The sequence below is a fragment of the Mastigoproctus giganteus genome, chromosome 5, assembly GCF_048544385.1.
Source record: "Mastigoproctus giganteus isolate SK-2022 chromosome 5, ASM4854438v1, whole genome shotgun sequence".
NCBI lineage: Eukaryota > Metazoa > Arthropoda > Arachnida > Uropygi > Thelyphonidae > Mastigoproctus > Mastigoproctus giganteus.
Window position 1 is genome coordinate 76,302,686 of NC_143579.1, and position 17,635 is coordinate 76,320,320.

The 17,635-nt window shown below is 35.2% G+C and overlaps 1 protein-coding gene across 1 annotated transcript in view; it reads right to left on the reverse strand.

The window, feature by feature from the left end:
- The window catches only part of LOC150085504 (uncharacterized), a 934,283-nt gene that overhangs the window by 450,125 nt on the left and 466,523 nt on the right, over window positions 1-17,635 (reverse strand). Inside the window, exon 6 of the mRNA XM_090374582.1 lies at window positions 3,811-3,983. Coding sequence (XP_090230708.1) covers window positions 3,811-3,983 — 173 coding nt within the window. The remainder of the gene's footprint in view (window positions 1-3,810; window positions 3,984-17,635) is intronic.

Below are 17,635 nucleotides of genomic sequence, written 5' to 3' on the forward strand. Positions count from 1 at the left end.
CCCCAGCATTTCTGCAGCAGCATGTTCGAGAGGCAACCAGAGAGGGTAATACTCTTGATCTGGTTATCAGCAGTGATCACAGTCTACTGATGTGGGATTTACTTAAAGATATAATTACCATCAGGGATAAGGGAAAGTGTTTTTGCTTCTGTAAAGGTGAGTACAGTGGTCTCAGACAGTTTTTAAATTCTGTACAGTGGGATCAACTGACGATGTTACAACAGTAAATTCTAAGTGGGAAGCATTCAAGGAATTAATCGTGGAAGTTACTAAAAGTTTCATACCTATTAAGAAATATTGTTCAAGGTTTAGGCCTAAATGGTTATCAAATGAACTAATGAGACTCGTGACAGAGAAGAAAAATGCATCGGATGCATTTAAATTATCAAGCGACTCAGAAGCCTATGGCAGATATAAGCTAGTCTGTAATCAGGTCACAAAGGAGGTTAGGCAGGCGAAGGCAGATTACGAGAAATCTTTGGCAAAGGATGCAAAGAAAAACAGCAAGGATTTCTTTACTTATATAAACTCTAAAAGGAAGGGGATGAATCTGATTGGTCCACTTGATATCGATGGTTCGACTGTTGACGATCCTGCTCAGACAGCAAACAAACTGAATTGAGTATTTTGAATCTACATTCACACATGAGGAGTTATTAAGGTTTGAAAACGGCAGAAGGTTATCAAATTGTAGCAGGGTGCTTAATGATTTTGTAATAACTGAGAGCAAAGTAAGGGAGAAATTGTTAGTTAAACATAAGAAAGGGTCCTGGGGTCGTAGCCAGGTGGGCAGGAGCAGCAGTGCGTAGCACACGCTTCTTGATTAGACCGAGGTTCGAGCCCGTGACCACCAAATATGGAGGATGGGGAAAGGTCAGGGAATGACCACCGCATATCCGCAGAGCAATATGGCCTTAGTTGCTAATGCTCCTAAAAACCAAACAACAAAAATAACAACAGCACCTGGGATGGATGGGATCTATCCAATTATATTAAAGGAGGCAGCAAAGCAACTAAGCAAACCCTTAGCCATAATTATGAGAGCATCCTTGGACTCAGGGGAGGTCCCCACAGACTGGAGATGTGCAAATGTATCCCCAATTCACAAAGGGCGATCAAAGGCTGACACGAGTAATTACAGACCAGTTAGTTTAACTTCTATTCCGGGTAAAATAATGGAGTCACTGGTTAAAGATGCATTGTAGGATCATCTAGACAAGACTGCAGCAATAATTCAGACACAGCATGGGTTTGTTAAGGGAAAGTCTTTCTGACAAATTTGATAGGATATTATGATGTGGTTACAAAGGAACCGGATGCAAAAAATGCTCTTCGTGGACTAATGTCATTAGTGGACTCCCACAGGGTTCGGTGTTGGGTCCACTGTTGTTTTGTATATTTATCAATGACATTGATGAAGGTATATCAGGCTTAGTTTCAAAGTTTGCAGATGATAGAAAGGTTGGCAGGGTTGTTAATGACAGCGTGCTACTGCAACAGGATCTAGAAAATATGGGCAGATGGGCTAAGAAGTGACAACTGAAGTTTAACCTTCACAAATGCAAAGTACTGCATATGGGTTAACCCCAGAGAAACGTACCAACTTTGTGGTACTACACTTAAGGTGGTAGAAAATGAAAAAGACCTGGGAGTAATTGTGCAGTCAGATATGAAATTTTCTGAGCAATGCAGACGGGCTGCCAGGGCAGGTCATGGGGTTTTGTCAATGATATACTGTACAGTGAAACTTCCCTTTAACGGACAGCCATGGGGAACAAGAATGTGTCCGTTAGAGAGAAATGTCCACTAATGGGTTATTAATGGGTTATTAATAACTAGATAAGAAGTACATACACAGCAGCAATTAACAACCCTGCCAACCTTTGTATCACCTGCAAACTTTGACATTAAGCCTGATATAACTTCATCAATATCACTGATAAATATACAAAACAACAACATGCCCATCACCGTACCCTTTAATTGTTTAGCCCTTTAAAATCATGAATAAAATCTGAAAGAATCTTCCACCAAACTGCATGCAAGCAGTCCTCATTGACATCACCCCAGGCCTCCTCAATGACGTTCTTGATGTTAAAGCCTTCTAAAATTCAAGAACACTTTCCTTATTATCCCTTTCAGAAGTTGCAATCAACTTCTTAAATGTGAGCCTAAAATAAAAGTTTTAAAAGCTTCTATCACACAGTAGTCCATGGGCTGAAGGCTAGAGGTTGTCTTTGGCGGTAGAAATAAGACTGATGTTTTCAGAAAGCTCAGCAATGGTGATGGCTTAGCACATTATCCAAAATGAGGAGAATCTTGAAATCCAATTTTTTTTCTTGCAGTAATTTTTAAAAACCCCTTTGAAAACATCAACAATAAGATCAGAAAAAATTTACCCCATCGTCTAACCTATTTTGCTTGACCTAAAGTAGACACCTAGGGTAGACAAAGTATCCTCTCAGGGCTCATGGGTTGGCAGACTGGTACATCACCACAGGCTTCAGCTTTATGTCTCCACTAGCACTGGAACCTAACATCACAGTCATATGATCCTTTGCAGCCTTAAAGCAGGTAGTTGATTGGTGGAACAGGCTTCCATCTTTTGTTGTGGAAGCTAATAGCCTAAATAAATTTAAGGCTGAGCTGGACAGGCATTTGGAACGAATGGAAGGGTGAAATGGGAGGTTTTTTTTTTTTTTTTGGCAGATGCTGCATAAGCACACTTTCTTGCATCGTATGCCTCTACTAATGCTAATAGCCTAGGGCTTATTCTTCATTCTAAGAAATGTAGGCTCTTGATGGCATTCACTTCAAAAACAAACCTGTTTTATCAAAATTGAAAATTTGATCTAAGGTGTGCACCGGAAGTGAGAACTGCTATGCTTCGCGACATCAATTTACGTTATGGAAAGCATAGCAGTTCTTAAAACCAGCCACTACTAGCACTAAAGGAAAGAACTTCTGCAGGATTTTCAGCTTTTTCCTTAATATCTTCATAAATTGATAAGGCTTTCTCTTTAATGGTGAGAAAGGCTTGGCACAGATTGCTTTTTCATTTGATCTATCCACACATTTAGAAAATGCTCCATCTCCTCAACTTTCTTTGGCCATGAACTCACAGATTTGCTAGCACTCAGGCTTGTTCCAGCAATAAAGCTTGCTTTAATTGTTTTGCCATTTTTTCTAATGGTGCGTAACGTAGATTCCCTTATTGCTGTTGCACAAATGATGTCACATATCCTTTCATTATGTTCAAAACGCTTTATAACTAGCTTCTCTTCAAGTGTTATAGCTTTTATTTTACATTCACCGCCAGCAATTTGATCACTAGAATGCTTCCTGTAAACATTCTTGTCACTTTTTCCTCCCATATTTATGCATAACACAGAAAAATTTTCAAAAAAAAATTAAAAATTGTGGAGTACCTCTCAACAAGCACTTCACAACAAAGCACAAGTCAACTGAGCATGTGGTGTTGATGCAGAGAGTCTGTAGGTATAAATCTGTATTCCTCTGTGCACCATGAATCTTAAGTGTTAGGGATGAAATCATGTAAAAGCCAACACACATATGCAAAAGTTCACATTTTACAAACAGTGTTCACCCATTCATCAATTACGTTACAGCCAATTCGCATTGGCGAAACAAGCACAATAGCAGAGATGGCTGTATTCATGTCCGAAAAAGGGACAGAAGGAAACACAACACATAAGCACAGTTAATGAAACTAGGATCCTTTCAAGCATATGAAAATAAAATTAAATTATCAATTATACATATTCTTATAATGTAATACTGATAGCCTACCTTGTTGCTTTATTCTACATATCTGATTGACTGTTTTTTGAAGTATGGCACACTTATCAGGCTTGGTGGACAGGGAAGTCATGTCAGAAGTACTAGCAGAAATTAGATCTGCTAGTTCATCAAGGTACCCATTTTCTTGATGATGGCTTTGTATCTCATTAAGGCACTTACTGCTATAAATGAAAAGTAACTAACTGATTTCATGCGAGTCTGACAATCTTTATTTTCATCACTTCTAAACAAATCTTATATTATAGTGTGGCTTATATTTTAGGAAGTTTCTATAAAAAATAAAAACAAAAGTGGGTTTAGTGAAAAGGCAACCAACCTTGCTATTTCACAAAACCTAACCTTTTTGATGACTGAAAATAAGCAATGTTTTAAACATTCTATATAATATTAGCTGACATCAAACAAAATGCTGACCCTCAGGTATGTCAATGATAACAATGGATTCCTAATATTTAGAAATTTATAGGATAGAATGGCTTTTCTATAGCTGCTACTGTTTGTTTTCAATTAGTACAAATAGAAAAAAGAATCTGAAAATCCTAAGTCTTGCTTAAAAAATGTGAGTACTTACTAAACCTACCAGTATCAACCTGCTAACTAATGACAGTTGGCAGGTTGATATTAGTTAGTTAGTTATTATTAACTGTCATTAGTTAGCTCTCTAACTAATGACAGTTTCATTATCATCTCCTTGTTGACGAGGTTTCAGCCATCAATATCTTTAGGATGTTCATGTTGAAGTATACAGGCAGTTCCCGGGTTTACAAGTTTTATTTTTAAGTTTCAAGTATCAAAAACAAAATCGAAAATATGAACATTAAAAAAATGAATGTTAAGCATTCATAAATACAGCATTTCAAATCATGCGCATGTAGCTATACAATACAGTGTACCACGCTTTACAATCCATTCCAGACACCGTATTGTGAAAATATCGTAATGTGAACCCAATAACACATTGTTTTTTGGTAATTCGTTCCACGACTCCGGAAGTTGAAACCTTTGCTATATAACTCAAATCATTAAAATGCACTAAACTTTCATTGTTATCATACTGTATGTTCTGTTATAAGAACCAATTTTGAACGATTTGTGATATTTTTCTAAAGCACATTTCTCGAGGTCACGACCATAAAACAATAAAAACAATTTGCACTTTCCGGTTTATTGGGCTTTTCTGTTATTGCAAGCAATTATAAACGGGTAGTAAACTCCACGTTATTGCATTTGCAAAAATATTGATAGCTGGAATTGTGTGGTTTTTTTTTATGTTGGTGAAATGTGCTTCCCTTTACTGAAATCTTCAATCGTATAAAAAACAAATAAATTTTCAGAATCTTCTCTTCATTCCTTTTTTTTAAGCTTTGTAAACTTGTTACTCCACACAAATCATGTTAGTTGCAATTTGTGCGTTGCGCTAAAAAATGCTTATGCATGCTATTGAAATTTATAAAGAAAAGAGAAGATTATCTTGGAAACAAACGCCTCTTGAAGCATTTCTGAAGAAGACTCTTTGTGCAACAAACCAATGAGTGCCAACAAGTGTGCATTTAGTTGATGATGAAGAATAAACATTCTTTAACATTTGTAAATCATAAATAATTTCTTTATAATTATAATTTGCTTGATTTTACAGGCTACGTTTTCCTTTCTTTGGATAAATCAATCGTTGTTTAAACATAAACTAATTAGCTAACTAATTTCATTGTTGAGAACATAACCCCTATTTTTAACATTATGTCTATGGGTAATGAATTCCTGCTTTACAAGCACTAGGAACGAATTAACTTGCAAAGTCGGGAACTACCTGCACACAGATTTTATTGATCTTTGAGGGTTATCAACATTAAATTGCTCATGCTGCCAATTTATCAACTACCAAAATATATCAAATCTAAATGTGTTATATGGAGTTTATTAAACTAAAAACCTTTCTCACCTAAGTTGAGTAATATTGCTATTACATGTATTACATTTAGTATTACATGTAGCAGTTTGCTTGATGTTTAAATTTGTTCTTAATGCACATTACAGAACCTGACTAGACCTCCAAGACCTTCACGGCATTACAACTATTATCCAAATACTTCAAAGTCATATAATTTGATCCAAAATGAAGTTAAATGTTTCAATATTTCACTTAGCATTTGCTCACTTTTTATTAATAATTCCAAATGGTCATAAAATAAGGTAAATCAATAAAATTTTTTACTATCTTGAACCAAACAATAATAAGCTAAAATGTAAAACAATCAATGTTTTATCACAGGTCAATCATGCTTATATATATAAGGCCTCTCTGAACCAGATGTGGTGTAACAAGGCAGGCCTGTTATATGAGATCTGATCTTATTCCAGTACATCTGGTATAGGACCAGAGATAATAGGAGTTATACATAACTCCCATAATGCAGCTTTTGCTTTCCTAACCTGGTGCTGGACAGATTCAGAGGTTATCTCCACTTCCTTGCTCAATTTACACTCTTAATGTCCATTTATTTTATTTTTTATTTATTATGATCAACATAAATTTAATATAATGTAACATAAGTAATATAAATATTTCTTTTTATTATTAGCCAAGTGTTTCAGACACAATTCCGAAAATGTTTAAACAGATTTTTGGAATTCCCATAGGCTTAGATGTATGTCAGAATCTTTAGCAGATACTTAACTGCCACTGAAAACATTCATTAACACCAAACAAATAATTCAAAGAATTGAATTATTTTCCAGCAATATTCTTATCATTCCATTCCAGCCAAGACTAAAATATACTCCTGAACAAGAAAATAACAGCATAGATTTTTGAAATTTGACTCTCGTAAAACAATGATCTTTGCTGAATACATTTATTCACCGGAATCTATGCATTCTGGCCAATATTTGTATTACAGTTCATGTATATGAAAATAAATCTATATTACAAACACAGGTACATAGTGATATAGAATACTGTTCCTGATTTGGAGCATGAATTGTAATACATAAATTCGGCATTCCGTGATAGAGCATATCCCCACCCCCAAATATGAGATCATAACACAGGCTAGAAATTCAACACCTTTAGTTTGCAGAACGAATCCACTTCAAAATTATCACACAATAGTATCTTTGCATATAATAGTTCATCAGCAAACTAAATTTAGGAAGTATTTTAAAATATGGACATGACATTAGTTTTCTCTCCTCATATTCCAAAGTTGGCTCTTTCTTCAAAATTCCTTTTAAAATCATCTACGACACAAGAGAGTTAAATATAATAAATAGTTTACTTAATCAATTAACAAAAAAACTGCCTGTAAAAATACATTGCTCTACATCTGTCAGATATGGCTGCTCTGATATTTCCAATATGCAGGCACATTATCATAATTACAGTTTTCAAAAAAACATTGGCCAAACGCAGTTGTCAGTTCAGGTACACCACTATCTCACAAAACTGAGCCAAATAATGCAAAATACAAATTAAATTAAGTGAAAAATATAAATTACACATTATGTAAGCTGTAGTAATGTTTCAGTTTAAATTAGAAGACAGCCACATATTAAATGCCAAATTTTCCATGGAAATCTTAGATGGACATAAAAAAGGCAACTGGAGTGGATGGAATTTATCCAATTTTATTAAGGGAGGCAGTAAAAGAGGTAAGAAAATCCTTAGCCATAATTATGGGAGCATCGTTGGATTCAGAGGAGGTCCCAATGGACTGGAGATGCACGAATGTAACCCAATTCATAAAGGGGATCGAAAGGAGACATGAATAATTACACCTGCTAGCTTAACATCTGTTCCAGGGAAAATGATCGAATCACTGGTTAAACAAGTAATGCAGGAACATTTGGTCAGGCATGCAATTATACTGCAATCACAGCGTGGATCTGTCAAGGAAGCAGTCTTGTCTAACCAATCTGATAGGTTACTACGATCAAGTGACCAAGGAACTGGATGAAAAAAATTATTTTGACATCATATACTTAAAACTCAGGAAGGCTTTTAATACTGTTGCACATAAAAGACTAATGCACAAACTGGAGAAACTGGCATTAATGGCAAGTTTCTTCTAGGGATAAAGGGATGGTTAAGTGGAAAAAGACAGAGAGTGGTTATCAATGGGCACTGCTCTTCACAGACTGATGAATGTTATTAGTGCAGTTCCCCATGATTCAGTGTTGAGCTCATTGCTGTTATAATATTTATCAATCATACTGATGAAGGTATATCGGGCTTAATGTCTAAGTTTGCAGATGATACAAAAGTTGGCAGGGTGGTTAATAATAATATTCAGGGTGAGCTACTGCAACAAGCTTCTAGGAAAATTGTGTTGATGGACTGAGAAAGGGCTTGTTTGTTTGTTGTTGTTTTGGTTTTTAGGAGCATTAGCAACTAAGGCCATATTGCTCCAGGATATGCGGTGGTCATTCCCTGACCTTTCCGCATCCTCCGTATTTGGTAGTGATGGGCTCAAACCCCGGTCTAATCAAGAAGCGTGTGCTACGCACTGCTGCTCCTTCCCGCATGGCTATGGAGGCACCTGAAAAATACTTGGGGTTACTGTGCAGTCAGACATGAAATCCTCTGAGCAGTGCAGACATGCTGTCAGGGCAGCTCCCAGGGTTTTGTCAATTAACTAGCCAACACGATTTTTACCTCCAAGAACTTAAATGCTGTTTTTAACCAATTTTTTTGTGTAGCTTTTGAAAATCACGATGATAGTTTCACATCATATCACAGTTATTAGAGGGAGTTACATTTTATGAAAAAATAAGACAATTTTGCATAATCTATGCCATTTTTTTTTTTTTTTGGTAGTTGTTGGCGCATAGGCTTCTGTGGCCATAATGCACCTCCCAAAGGTTTTTGCAGTACTTGATCCAAGCCCGAGGCGGGAATCGAACCCACGACCTTTGGGTTGCCAGGCAGGCACTTTACCCACCCGGCTACCCAGTCGGCCTCTATGCCAGTAATGAATGACATACTGATTTATTTTAACAGATATAAGCTAATTCTTTTAATTTTAGCATTCAATTCTGGCCTTGATTTTCTTGTAATGAACATAATTAGTCTTCTACATATATAAACATAACAAAAATTATCTGGATCAAATCCAGATAATTTTTGGTTACATGGTAACCTCAAATGGTTACAGGGTAAACTCAAAGCATTACCTTCTGCAGTTTCTGTGGTTTGGTAAGAACCATCTTTGGCAGTAGTACATGGTTTTTTGGGTAACAGGAATGAAGAAATCTATGAAATGCTAGTATGTAATTTACTTGAGTTGTACAAAAACATGGGCTCTCAAATGTTGAAAATTTATTTTCTTCATTCCTATCTGGAATTTTTCCCTGAAAATCTGGGAGATGTGAGTGATGAACAAGGGGAGAAGTTTCATCAAGATATTTCCACAATGGAAAAACGGTACCAAGGTTGCTGGGATCCTATAATGATGGAAGATTACTGCTGGTTCCTTGTGAGGGAGAGAAAGCAGGAATACAAGAGAAAATCTCTTGGTAGCAAACATTTTTTAAGGAAAATTACAGGTATGCTGATTAGCCAAAATAGTTATATTATTGATATATAACTATTTTGCTATGATTCGTGATAATTTTTCTGAAGTTAAATGAGTTCTAGAGAATGTACAATATTTTTTTACACTTGTATTACAAACTTAAATTAGACACACACACACACACACACATATATCCTTTTATTTTAATATTAAACGTTGGTATATCTTTTGATATAGATGTGATAGAGACTTTTTCATAGTGATTTTTGTAATCAGTGCATTCATTTCCTCCAGATTCATATTTTCATTGCAGAGGGATGACAAAAAATATTTTTTGTTGGCTAGTGTTATATACAGAAACTTTGCTAGCAGGGATAAGGAGGTGATTATCCCTTTATATAAAGCCATGGTTATGCTGAATTTTGAGTACTGTACACAGATCTGGAGGACTCATTTTAGAAAGAATGCAGATCTGCTGAAATGGGTGCTGAGAAGGGCAACCAGATTAGTGAAGGGAACAAAAGAGTGCTCTTACCTAGAAAGGCTTCATTTCTGCAAATTGCAGCATCTCGAGACCAGGCACCTGTAGGGAGATCTGATTGAGGTGTTTAGAGAAAGGCTTGAATGGATTTAGAGTTGAATGTTAATGGTATTCTTCCACTTGCTAAGACTACACACGAGGAAGGGAGGCACGAATTCAAATTGAGGAAGGATGGTTGCAGAATAAATGTGTAGAGGTTTGCCTACAGCCAGCGGGTGGTTGATTGTTGGAACAGGAGTCTATCTGTTGTTGTTGTTGTTGTGGAAGTGGATAGGTTGAATAAATTAAAAAGAGAACTAGACAAATTCTTGGAGGGTAAGGATGGGTGAATGGTGGGTTTTTTTTTTTTTGGCTGATGCTATGTAAGCTTGCTTTCTTGCATCATTTGGCACTATACGACTACTACTACTACTACTACTTGGAACTTAGGCAAAGTAAAACTCTCCCAACCATTCAGGAGTGAGCACTACTCAAGTTATAACTACCACTGATCTCTCAAGCGCGCGTGCGCACGCGCATAGCAATTGACTTACAAGAGTGGGGTTAACTTCTTGCCATCTCATATTTGATTATTTTTTCCATTTTTTCCCCTTTTTTAATGCACTATTTTTGGTGATTTAATACAGATATCCTATCTGAAGTGTATTTCAGAGTAACAATGCTTTTGAATATTTTCACAGGTTTCATTTTTTTTTTTTTTTTTTTTTTTAAGTTTTATTTTTGATCTTTCCACAATGACAACTTAGCTGTACAGTTATCAGAGGTGAGATACTAAAGAAGTTCCAACTGACAGCAATGGAGTAACTAGAAGGTCCTGGCTATAATTCTAAGAATATTCTCAATGTTCTTCACTGCAAACTACAGCATTCATTCCATTCTATGCAATCCAGTAGCATACTGAATGAATTTTGAGAGTGGATGGTGTTTGGTACATCCAAATTCTGGCTAGCAATAATTTCTCAAGTGGTTATGCAGATGAAATTACCCTAGTCTCTATATAATATTCACTGCGCCACCTGCAGTGAATATTATAAAAGTCAAACTAAGGGGTCTCTGCATGACTGTGTGTTCAAACATTTGACTAATTCAGATTTGCGGTGGTTTAGGACTTACTTTTGGCTGAGTATGTTTGGAATTTAGGATATGCACTTCTAAAAGTTTAAATGATCAATAAAGTTTAAATGATCAATAAAGTTTAAATGATCAATTATGGCCAGGGCTGGCAGAAAGTTTTGCAAGGCCCTTGAAAAAAATAATGCAGTCTGTTTTTTTAAAAAATACAACAAATAAATAAATATTTTTATTTTCAAGACTTTGTATACATCTTAAAATTATTTATGCACATACAGCATAAGTATAAATAAGATTCACATTACCAAGTAACCTATCTAACTTCTTTTTCAAATCAAATTTTCTATACCATCTGGGAAATTTATTTCTTTTCACAACTCATTTTCTATAGATATCACTGAGACTGCTGTCAAACATTTGGCTTTTTTGTTGAAATACAAAAAACTTTTAATCAGTTTTAATTTTGAGAAATTTTATTTAGTTTAAGCAACAGTTACCAGAGTTGCCAGGCCTGACATAGCCAAGTGGTCAGGTGCGAGGGTGCAATAGCATGCGCTCTTTGAGTGAACCGGGGTTCAAGCCCATGACTGCTAAATACAATTAATGTTTGTATTGATGATTTACTGTAAACTTTATTGACCTGGTGGCAATGCCAGAGTATAAACAAGAACATTGGTTTTTTTTCTCATTAGTTCTATTCTTGATACTACACATCAATTAGGATACATGACCTCTATTTTCTTTAGAAATTAATTTTAAATATTTTTCTTTTTCTTCTTCTATTCCTCAGTTGAGAGGAAAGACATTTCAAAACACTTTTAATTCCTTTAGCAAACCACTTCCATTGACATCAAGAGAAATTGTTGTCTTTTACAAAAACCCACATGATATTTGGAATGTTCGATAAGATTTGCATCATTCCTATTTTTCAAATCAATAACTGTTTAAAATTCCAAAACAAAAAAAAAAATAAAATAAATTTTTTTTTTAAAGTTTTCTATAAGCCAAATCCCTTTTTTACTGACAGTCAATATCTTAAAATTCCAAAATTATATTTGAGTCTTTACATTGCTCTAAGACATGTAGGACATTTTAAAATTTCCTTATCTGGACAATATCTGCTAAAAAAAAGAAGCAATCCTTTGGATCAAACAGTCCTAACCATTTGTCGACGAGCCACATTTATGTGTTAGACAACACTGCACACCTTCCTGAACTTTAACCTCCACTTCTTTCTTGTGAAAGCTAAAACAGATGTTTTTCCCTCCCCATTTAGAAGAAATGTATTACCTTTAGGGAAACCCTAAGCAAGAAGTTTCAGGAAATGCTCGAGATGACTCTGCAAACCACTCGGATTAGCTCCATTAGTCACATGTCACTTGTAAGTTACACATTGGAGGCCCCTGCAAAGTTTAAATGCTTTAAGACCACAAATGTGTCTATGTGAGATTTTTCAACATTTTTCTTGTTATATTTCACCTTATTTAATATCACTTACCATACAGTTATGCTTATAAAAAATTCCAAAGATATTTAGATGTTCTTTTACTGACAACTTCTGACTTAATTTCTGGATCTGGACTGGCAATCAGAACTTTCAATACAAGTCTTACTTACTCCACCTATTTGAAAACATAATGTTATCATACTATCTATTCCGCATGTTCACCCTGTTTTTAATCTCCAATCTGGCAGTTCATTTACAATTATCAATTTGTCTGAAGATGTTCAAAAACATTGTCCTGAATTCCAACAATATAATCAGTGAATAAATTTTTTTTAATTGAGCAAGAGTTTTTCAATTAAAATGCAGGCACATGACAGTTTTCAGTGAGGAAACGGATGTACATACACTTTAACACACCAGCAATGATAACTCATAACAAGAAATGAACAGTTCAGTTTCATTGGCTTTTTATAGAGTTAAGTGAGCATTTTTTTCATCAAATTTCAAATAGACAGTGCAGTCAAAATTGATCAGTTTACAGTGATTGAATTTTTAACTGCAGAAAAGCAAGAACCACAAAAAATTCATTTTGAACTAGAGTCCCAGGTTTCCAGTATCCACTAAAAGCACAATCCACTCCAAAAAAAAAAAAAAATAATAATAATAATTTATGACAGTGGGATTTCTTTAATCACACAGATTTAGGTTTTTATAACATTCTTGGGGGTGTCTTATTATCCAATTTTAAATTGTCATAGTGCAGCCATTATTTCACACTAAATTTTTCCCTGTTTGGAAAGACCAGTATAATCATTGAGAATGTTTAAAAAAAAAAAAAAAAATGTCTAACATCACATTTATATCTACAGTGCTTACTTTTAATGAATAATTAAATATACAACTCTCAAAACAATTATCAAAAAGCAGTAAAATTCATAATTTATTTTTACGAGGGAGGTACATTAAGAGCTGGTACTATATTCTCAGGGCGCTCCTGACCGCCAAGCGGTCAGAGGAGCGGGAGTGCAGTACACGCACTCCTGCTCCCTAAGTAGCACACGCTCTTTGAGTAGACCAGGGTTCAAGCTCCCGACTGCTGAATACGGTCAATCTGCCAACCCGCACTGGACCAGCGTGGCAGGGCAGATTATGGTCCATTTCACTTAGCATGAATTGTTGAGGAGGCTTCCATCCTGCAGTGGGTTGATAATGGCTGCACTTTACCTTTTTTTTTTTTTTTTTTTTTACTGTATTCTCAGTGAAAATGTACAATTTCAAGTTCACAGCTGCAAAAGTTTTATTTAGAATTTTAGCTCCAAAATCATCCCATTTTTTCAATAAAATTAATCTGGCACTCTTCTGAGGGAATACTTTATGGAGGGCAACCTGTTACATACACAATGAGTAATAATTTTTTTAATGCCCTGATCTAAAATAGGGCCTACTTATACCTACCATGTAAACAGAGCCAGGTGAAATTTACTGAAATTTTGGATGACTCATTTCTGGGAAAGAACAGATTAATTGTGCATTATGGCCTTAGTAGCCCTTGCACCAATAAATCCAAAAAAAACAACAGATTAATTTCTGGAATAAAGGAAAATCTTTCTCTCCTATTTCTCTAATAGGGTGTAACAGTAGAACACAAGTTGACCATGGCGTATTATCCGTGTCAGGAATATGCCTTAATGTTTTCCACTGGCTACGAACACAAGAAAGCAGTTGACCAGCACGACTTCTCGGTACAGTATGTGGCAGTCAGTTGTAAATGTGTTACAGACATCACTAAATTGTGGAATATCCCTTTAGTTCTTAATTCGTGTATTCTACAGCAGCAGCTCTATTGCCTAAAGGGCAGAGGTGCGAATAATGCGCACCCTCTCGAAATCCATTGGTTACATGGAAATTTTATTTGTTCCATGGAAACTATTTAAACTGATTTCAGATCACCCACAGATTTCAGAATCTATAAAAAGTTGAGATATAAAAACTTAAAATTTAGTTTAAATTAGCAGTTAATAATGCAATGAAAATATGAATCTGGAACATCTAAACGAAAGAGGCAACGAGAAAAAGAACATCAAATTCAAAAACAAAACAGATTGGTAAAAATAATTGTTTTTTCTGATTATATTTATATATGCAAGTTTTATTATTATTTTTTTTTCCTGACAGGGTTCTTCCCCTGTCAGGAAAAAAATAAAATAAGAAGCTATGGTTAAGTGAGGAACATCAATACTGTAAGGCTAGAAAAATGTTGGCTCATTTGAGAGATCAGGCACCATTTGAATGGTCTGGTTCAGACCAGATATCATGGTGAGAACAGCACAAGTGCATGGTTCTATCCTTCCAGGTGTCAATAATGCAGGCTAGTCGTCGTGGTCCGAAAGGTACATGTCTCCTTATGTTCATATATTCTTATGTTTATTCATACTAAAAATGTGTCTGCTAATTGTTTTTTTTTTTTTTTTTTTTTTTTTCCTTTTTACCATTCCAAGGTCCACATAAAGTCATATATTAAAAGGATGCAAGTTGTGCCTCTCAATACTAGTGAAGCAAAATTTGGATGTCAGGGATTACCTGGAAATTCTTTCTGCCAAGGAACATACCTTGGTGAATGCAGCGTAATCATCAGCAAATGGGTCCTTCTAATGGGATAACAAAAAAATGTTGTAAAGCCAGAAATGTATAGAAATGGATCCAGGTATCAGCAGATATCCATCCAAGTGGAACAAACTCTTCAGAATAGAGATTTGCAACTACTGTGGAAAGCAAATTAGTGAATCTGGAACAGTATATTTGGGCACACTTTTGACATCTTTTTTTTGGGTCCATGCAAGGACAAATACAGGTTGTTAGAGTGATAAAGAGAAGCCTAATAGCTATTAGGCAGGTATATCTAATAAAATGGCCCCTCACTGTACAGATTAATGCAACAATTTGACAAATATCTAAATGCTTCAAGTGACTTTTTTAAAATTCTCAAAAGTCTTAAACAAGTTTTAACTAAACAATTTCTGTACCTTATGATACAAACTCAGTAATAGCAAAGCAAATAAAAAATTAAATAGCATTATTTTTCACAGTAATTACCTAGAAATGTGGCAATGCATAAGATTATATTAGTTATTATGCAATAATTTTCATGATTTGCTTTCCAGCTGTTAACTTTTTACATTGCATTTATGAAAAGAAAACTTATTTTATGGATCCATATGAAAGCAAGCAGCCCTATAAAATGTGGAGTGGCAAATGCAAGTGTTACCCTGTGACCCATGAGCCATTTCATCACTACTGCTTGGAGTCTAACCTGCTTATAACAGGCTGCAATAGTGCCATTACATTGAAATCTATGTGGAATGTTTCCTAGCATGAGTGTTGACACTTTTTTTTTTTTTAAATCTTTTTAATTTCCAGTTGTTAATCAGTTATGTTTCCTTCTTTACTTTTTTTTGCTTGCATACAGCAACAATAGTTCCAGGAAACCAAAAATACTTTCCGTAGCTGTAAAAATATGTTCACATGGTAAAAATATGTTAAACCATAACTTAATGAATCCGTGATATCACATATGGCTTTTTCTTTGATTTAATAAAAAAAAAAAAAAAAATTTTAAGCAGACACATAAACATTAATATGTAATGGTAGATAGCTTCTTAATGTAATAATGGTATGTGTCTCCTTATTTGTGTGGTTTTTTTTTTTTTTTTTTCCTTATTAGGAAAGGTGTCTGCTCATTACGATTTACTTTATTTTGTTAATTTTATTATTAATTTTTTATCATTCATAAAGTAATTTATTAAGACAGAAATGGCCAAGATACAAAATACAAACAGCTTCACAACTGTTCAGAATCAGCCATATTTTCACACAAATGTTCGAGAAATTGTTCGAGAGTTAACTAGAGGGAGTAATACTCTTGATCTGATTATCAGCAGCGATTCTTAATGCATTAAGAATCTGCAGATATAGAAACCAGTAGATGGCAGTGACCATGGTGTGTTGATGTGGGATTTACTTAAAGATGTAACAACCATCAAGGGTAAAGGGAAGGGTTTTTGCTTTCGTAAAAGTGACTACAGTTGTCTCAGACAGTTTTTAAATTCTATACAATGGGATCAATTGAAGATGTTACCAAGAGCAAATTCTAAATGGGAAGCATTCAAGGAATTTCATTAATCTTGAAAGCTGATACGCTTTTTGTCCCAACTACGAAATACTGTTCACGGTGTAGGCCTAAATGGATGGCAGATAAACTAATTAGGCTCGTGGCAGAGAAGAAAAATGGATGGGATGCATATAAATTAATAGGTGACACAGAAGACTATGGCAGATATAAGCTAGTCTGTAAGCAAGTCACAAAGGAGGTTAGGCAAGCCAAGGCAGGTTATGAGAAATGTTTGGCAAAGGATGATAAGAAAAACAGCAAACACTTCTTTATTTATGTAAACTCTAGAAGGAAGAGGATGAATCAGATTGGTCCACTTGATATCGATGGTTTGATTGTTGTTGAACCTGCTGAGATAGCTGACAAACTTAATGAGTATTTTGCATCAACATTCACACATAAGGAGGTCTGTAGGGAAGTGGAAGCCAGAAGCTTATCAAACTCTAGCAGATGCTAAATGATTTAAACGATAACTGAAAGCAAAGGGGAGGAGAAATTGTTGATGTTGAACATAAAAAAGGTACCTGGGGTGGATGGGATCTATCCAGTTATATTAAAGTAGGCAGCAAAGGAAGTAAGAAAACACTTAACCATAATTATAAAAGCTTCCTTGGACTCAGGGGAGGTCCCCATGGACTGAAGATGTGCAAATGTGTCTCCAATTCACAAAGGGGGATCAAAGGATGACACAAGTAATTACAGACAGGTTAGTTTAACTTCTCTTCCAGTGAAAATAATGGATTTGCTGCTTAAAGAAACACTGCAGGATCAACTAGACAAGACTGTAGCTATAGCTCAGACACAGCATGGATTTGTTAGGGGGAAATCTTAACTGATAAATTTGATTGGATACTATGATGTGGTCACAAAGGAACTGGATGCAAAAAATAATTTTGATATCATATACTTGGATTTTAGGAAAGCTTTTGATACTGTTGCACATGCAAGACTACTTGCATACAAATTGGAGAAGTATGAAGTATGGCATTGAGGGCAAGTTGCTGCAATGGATAAAAGGATGGTTGGGTGGGAGAAGAAAAAGAGTGGTAATCAATGGACACTGCTCTTCGTGGACT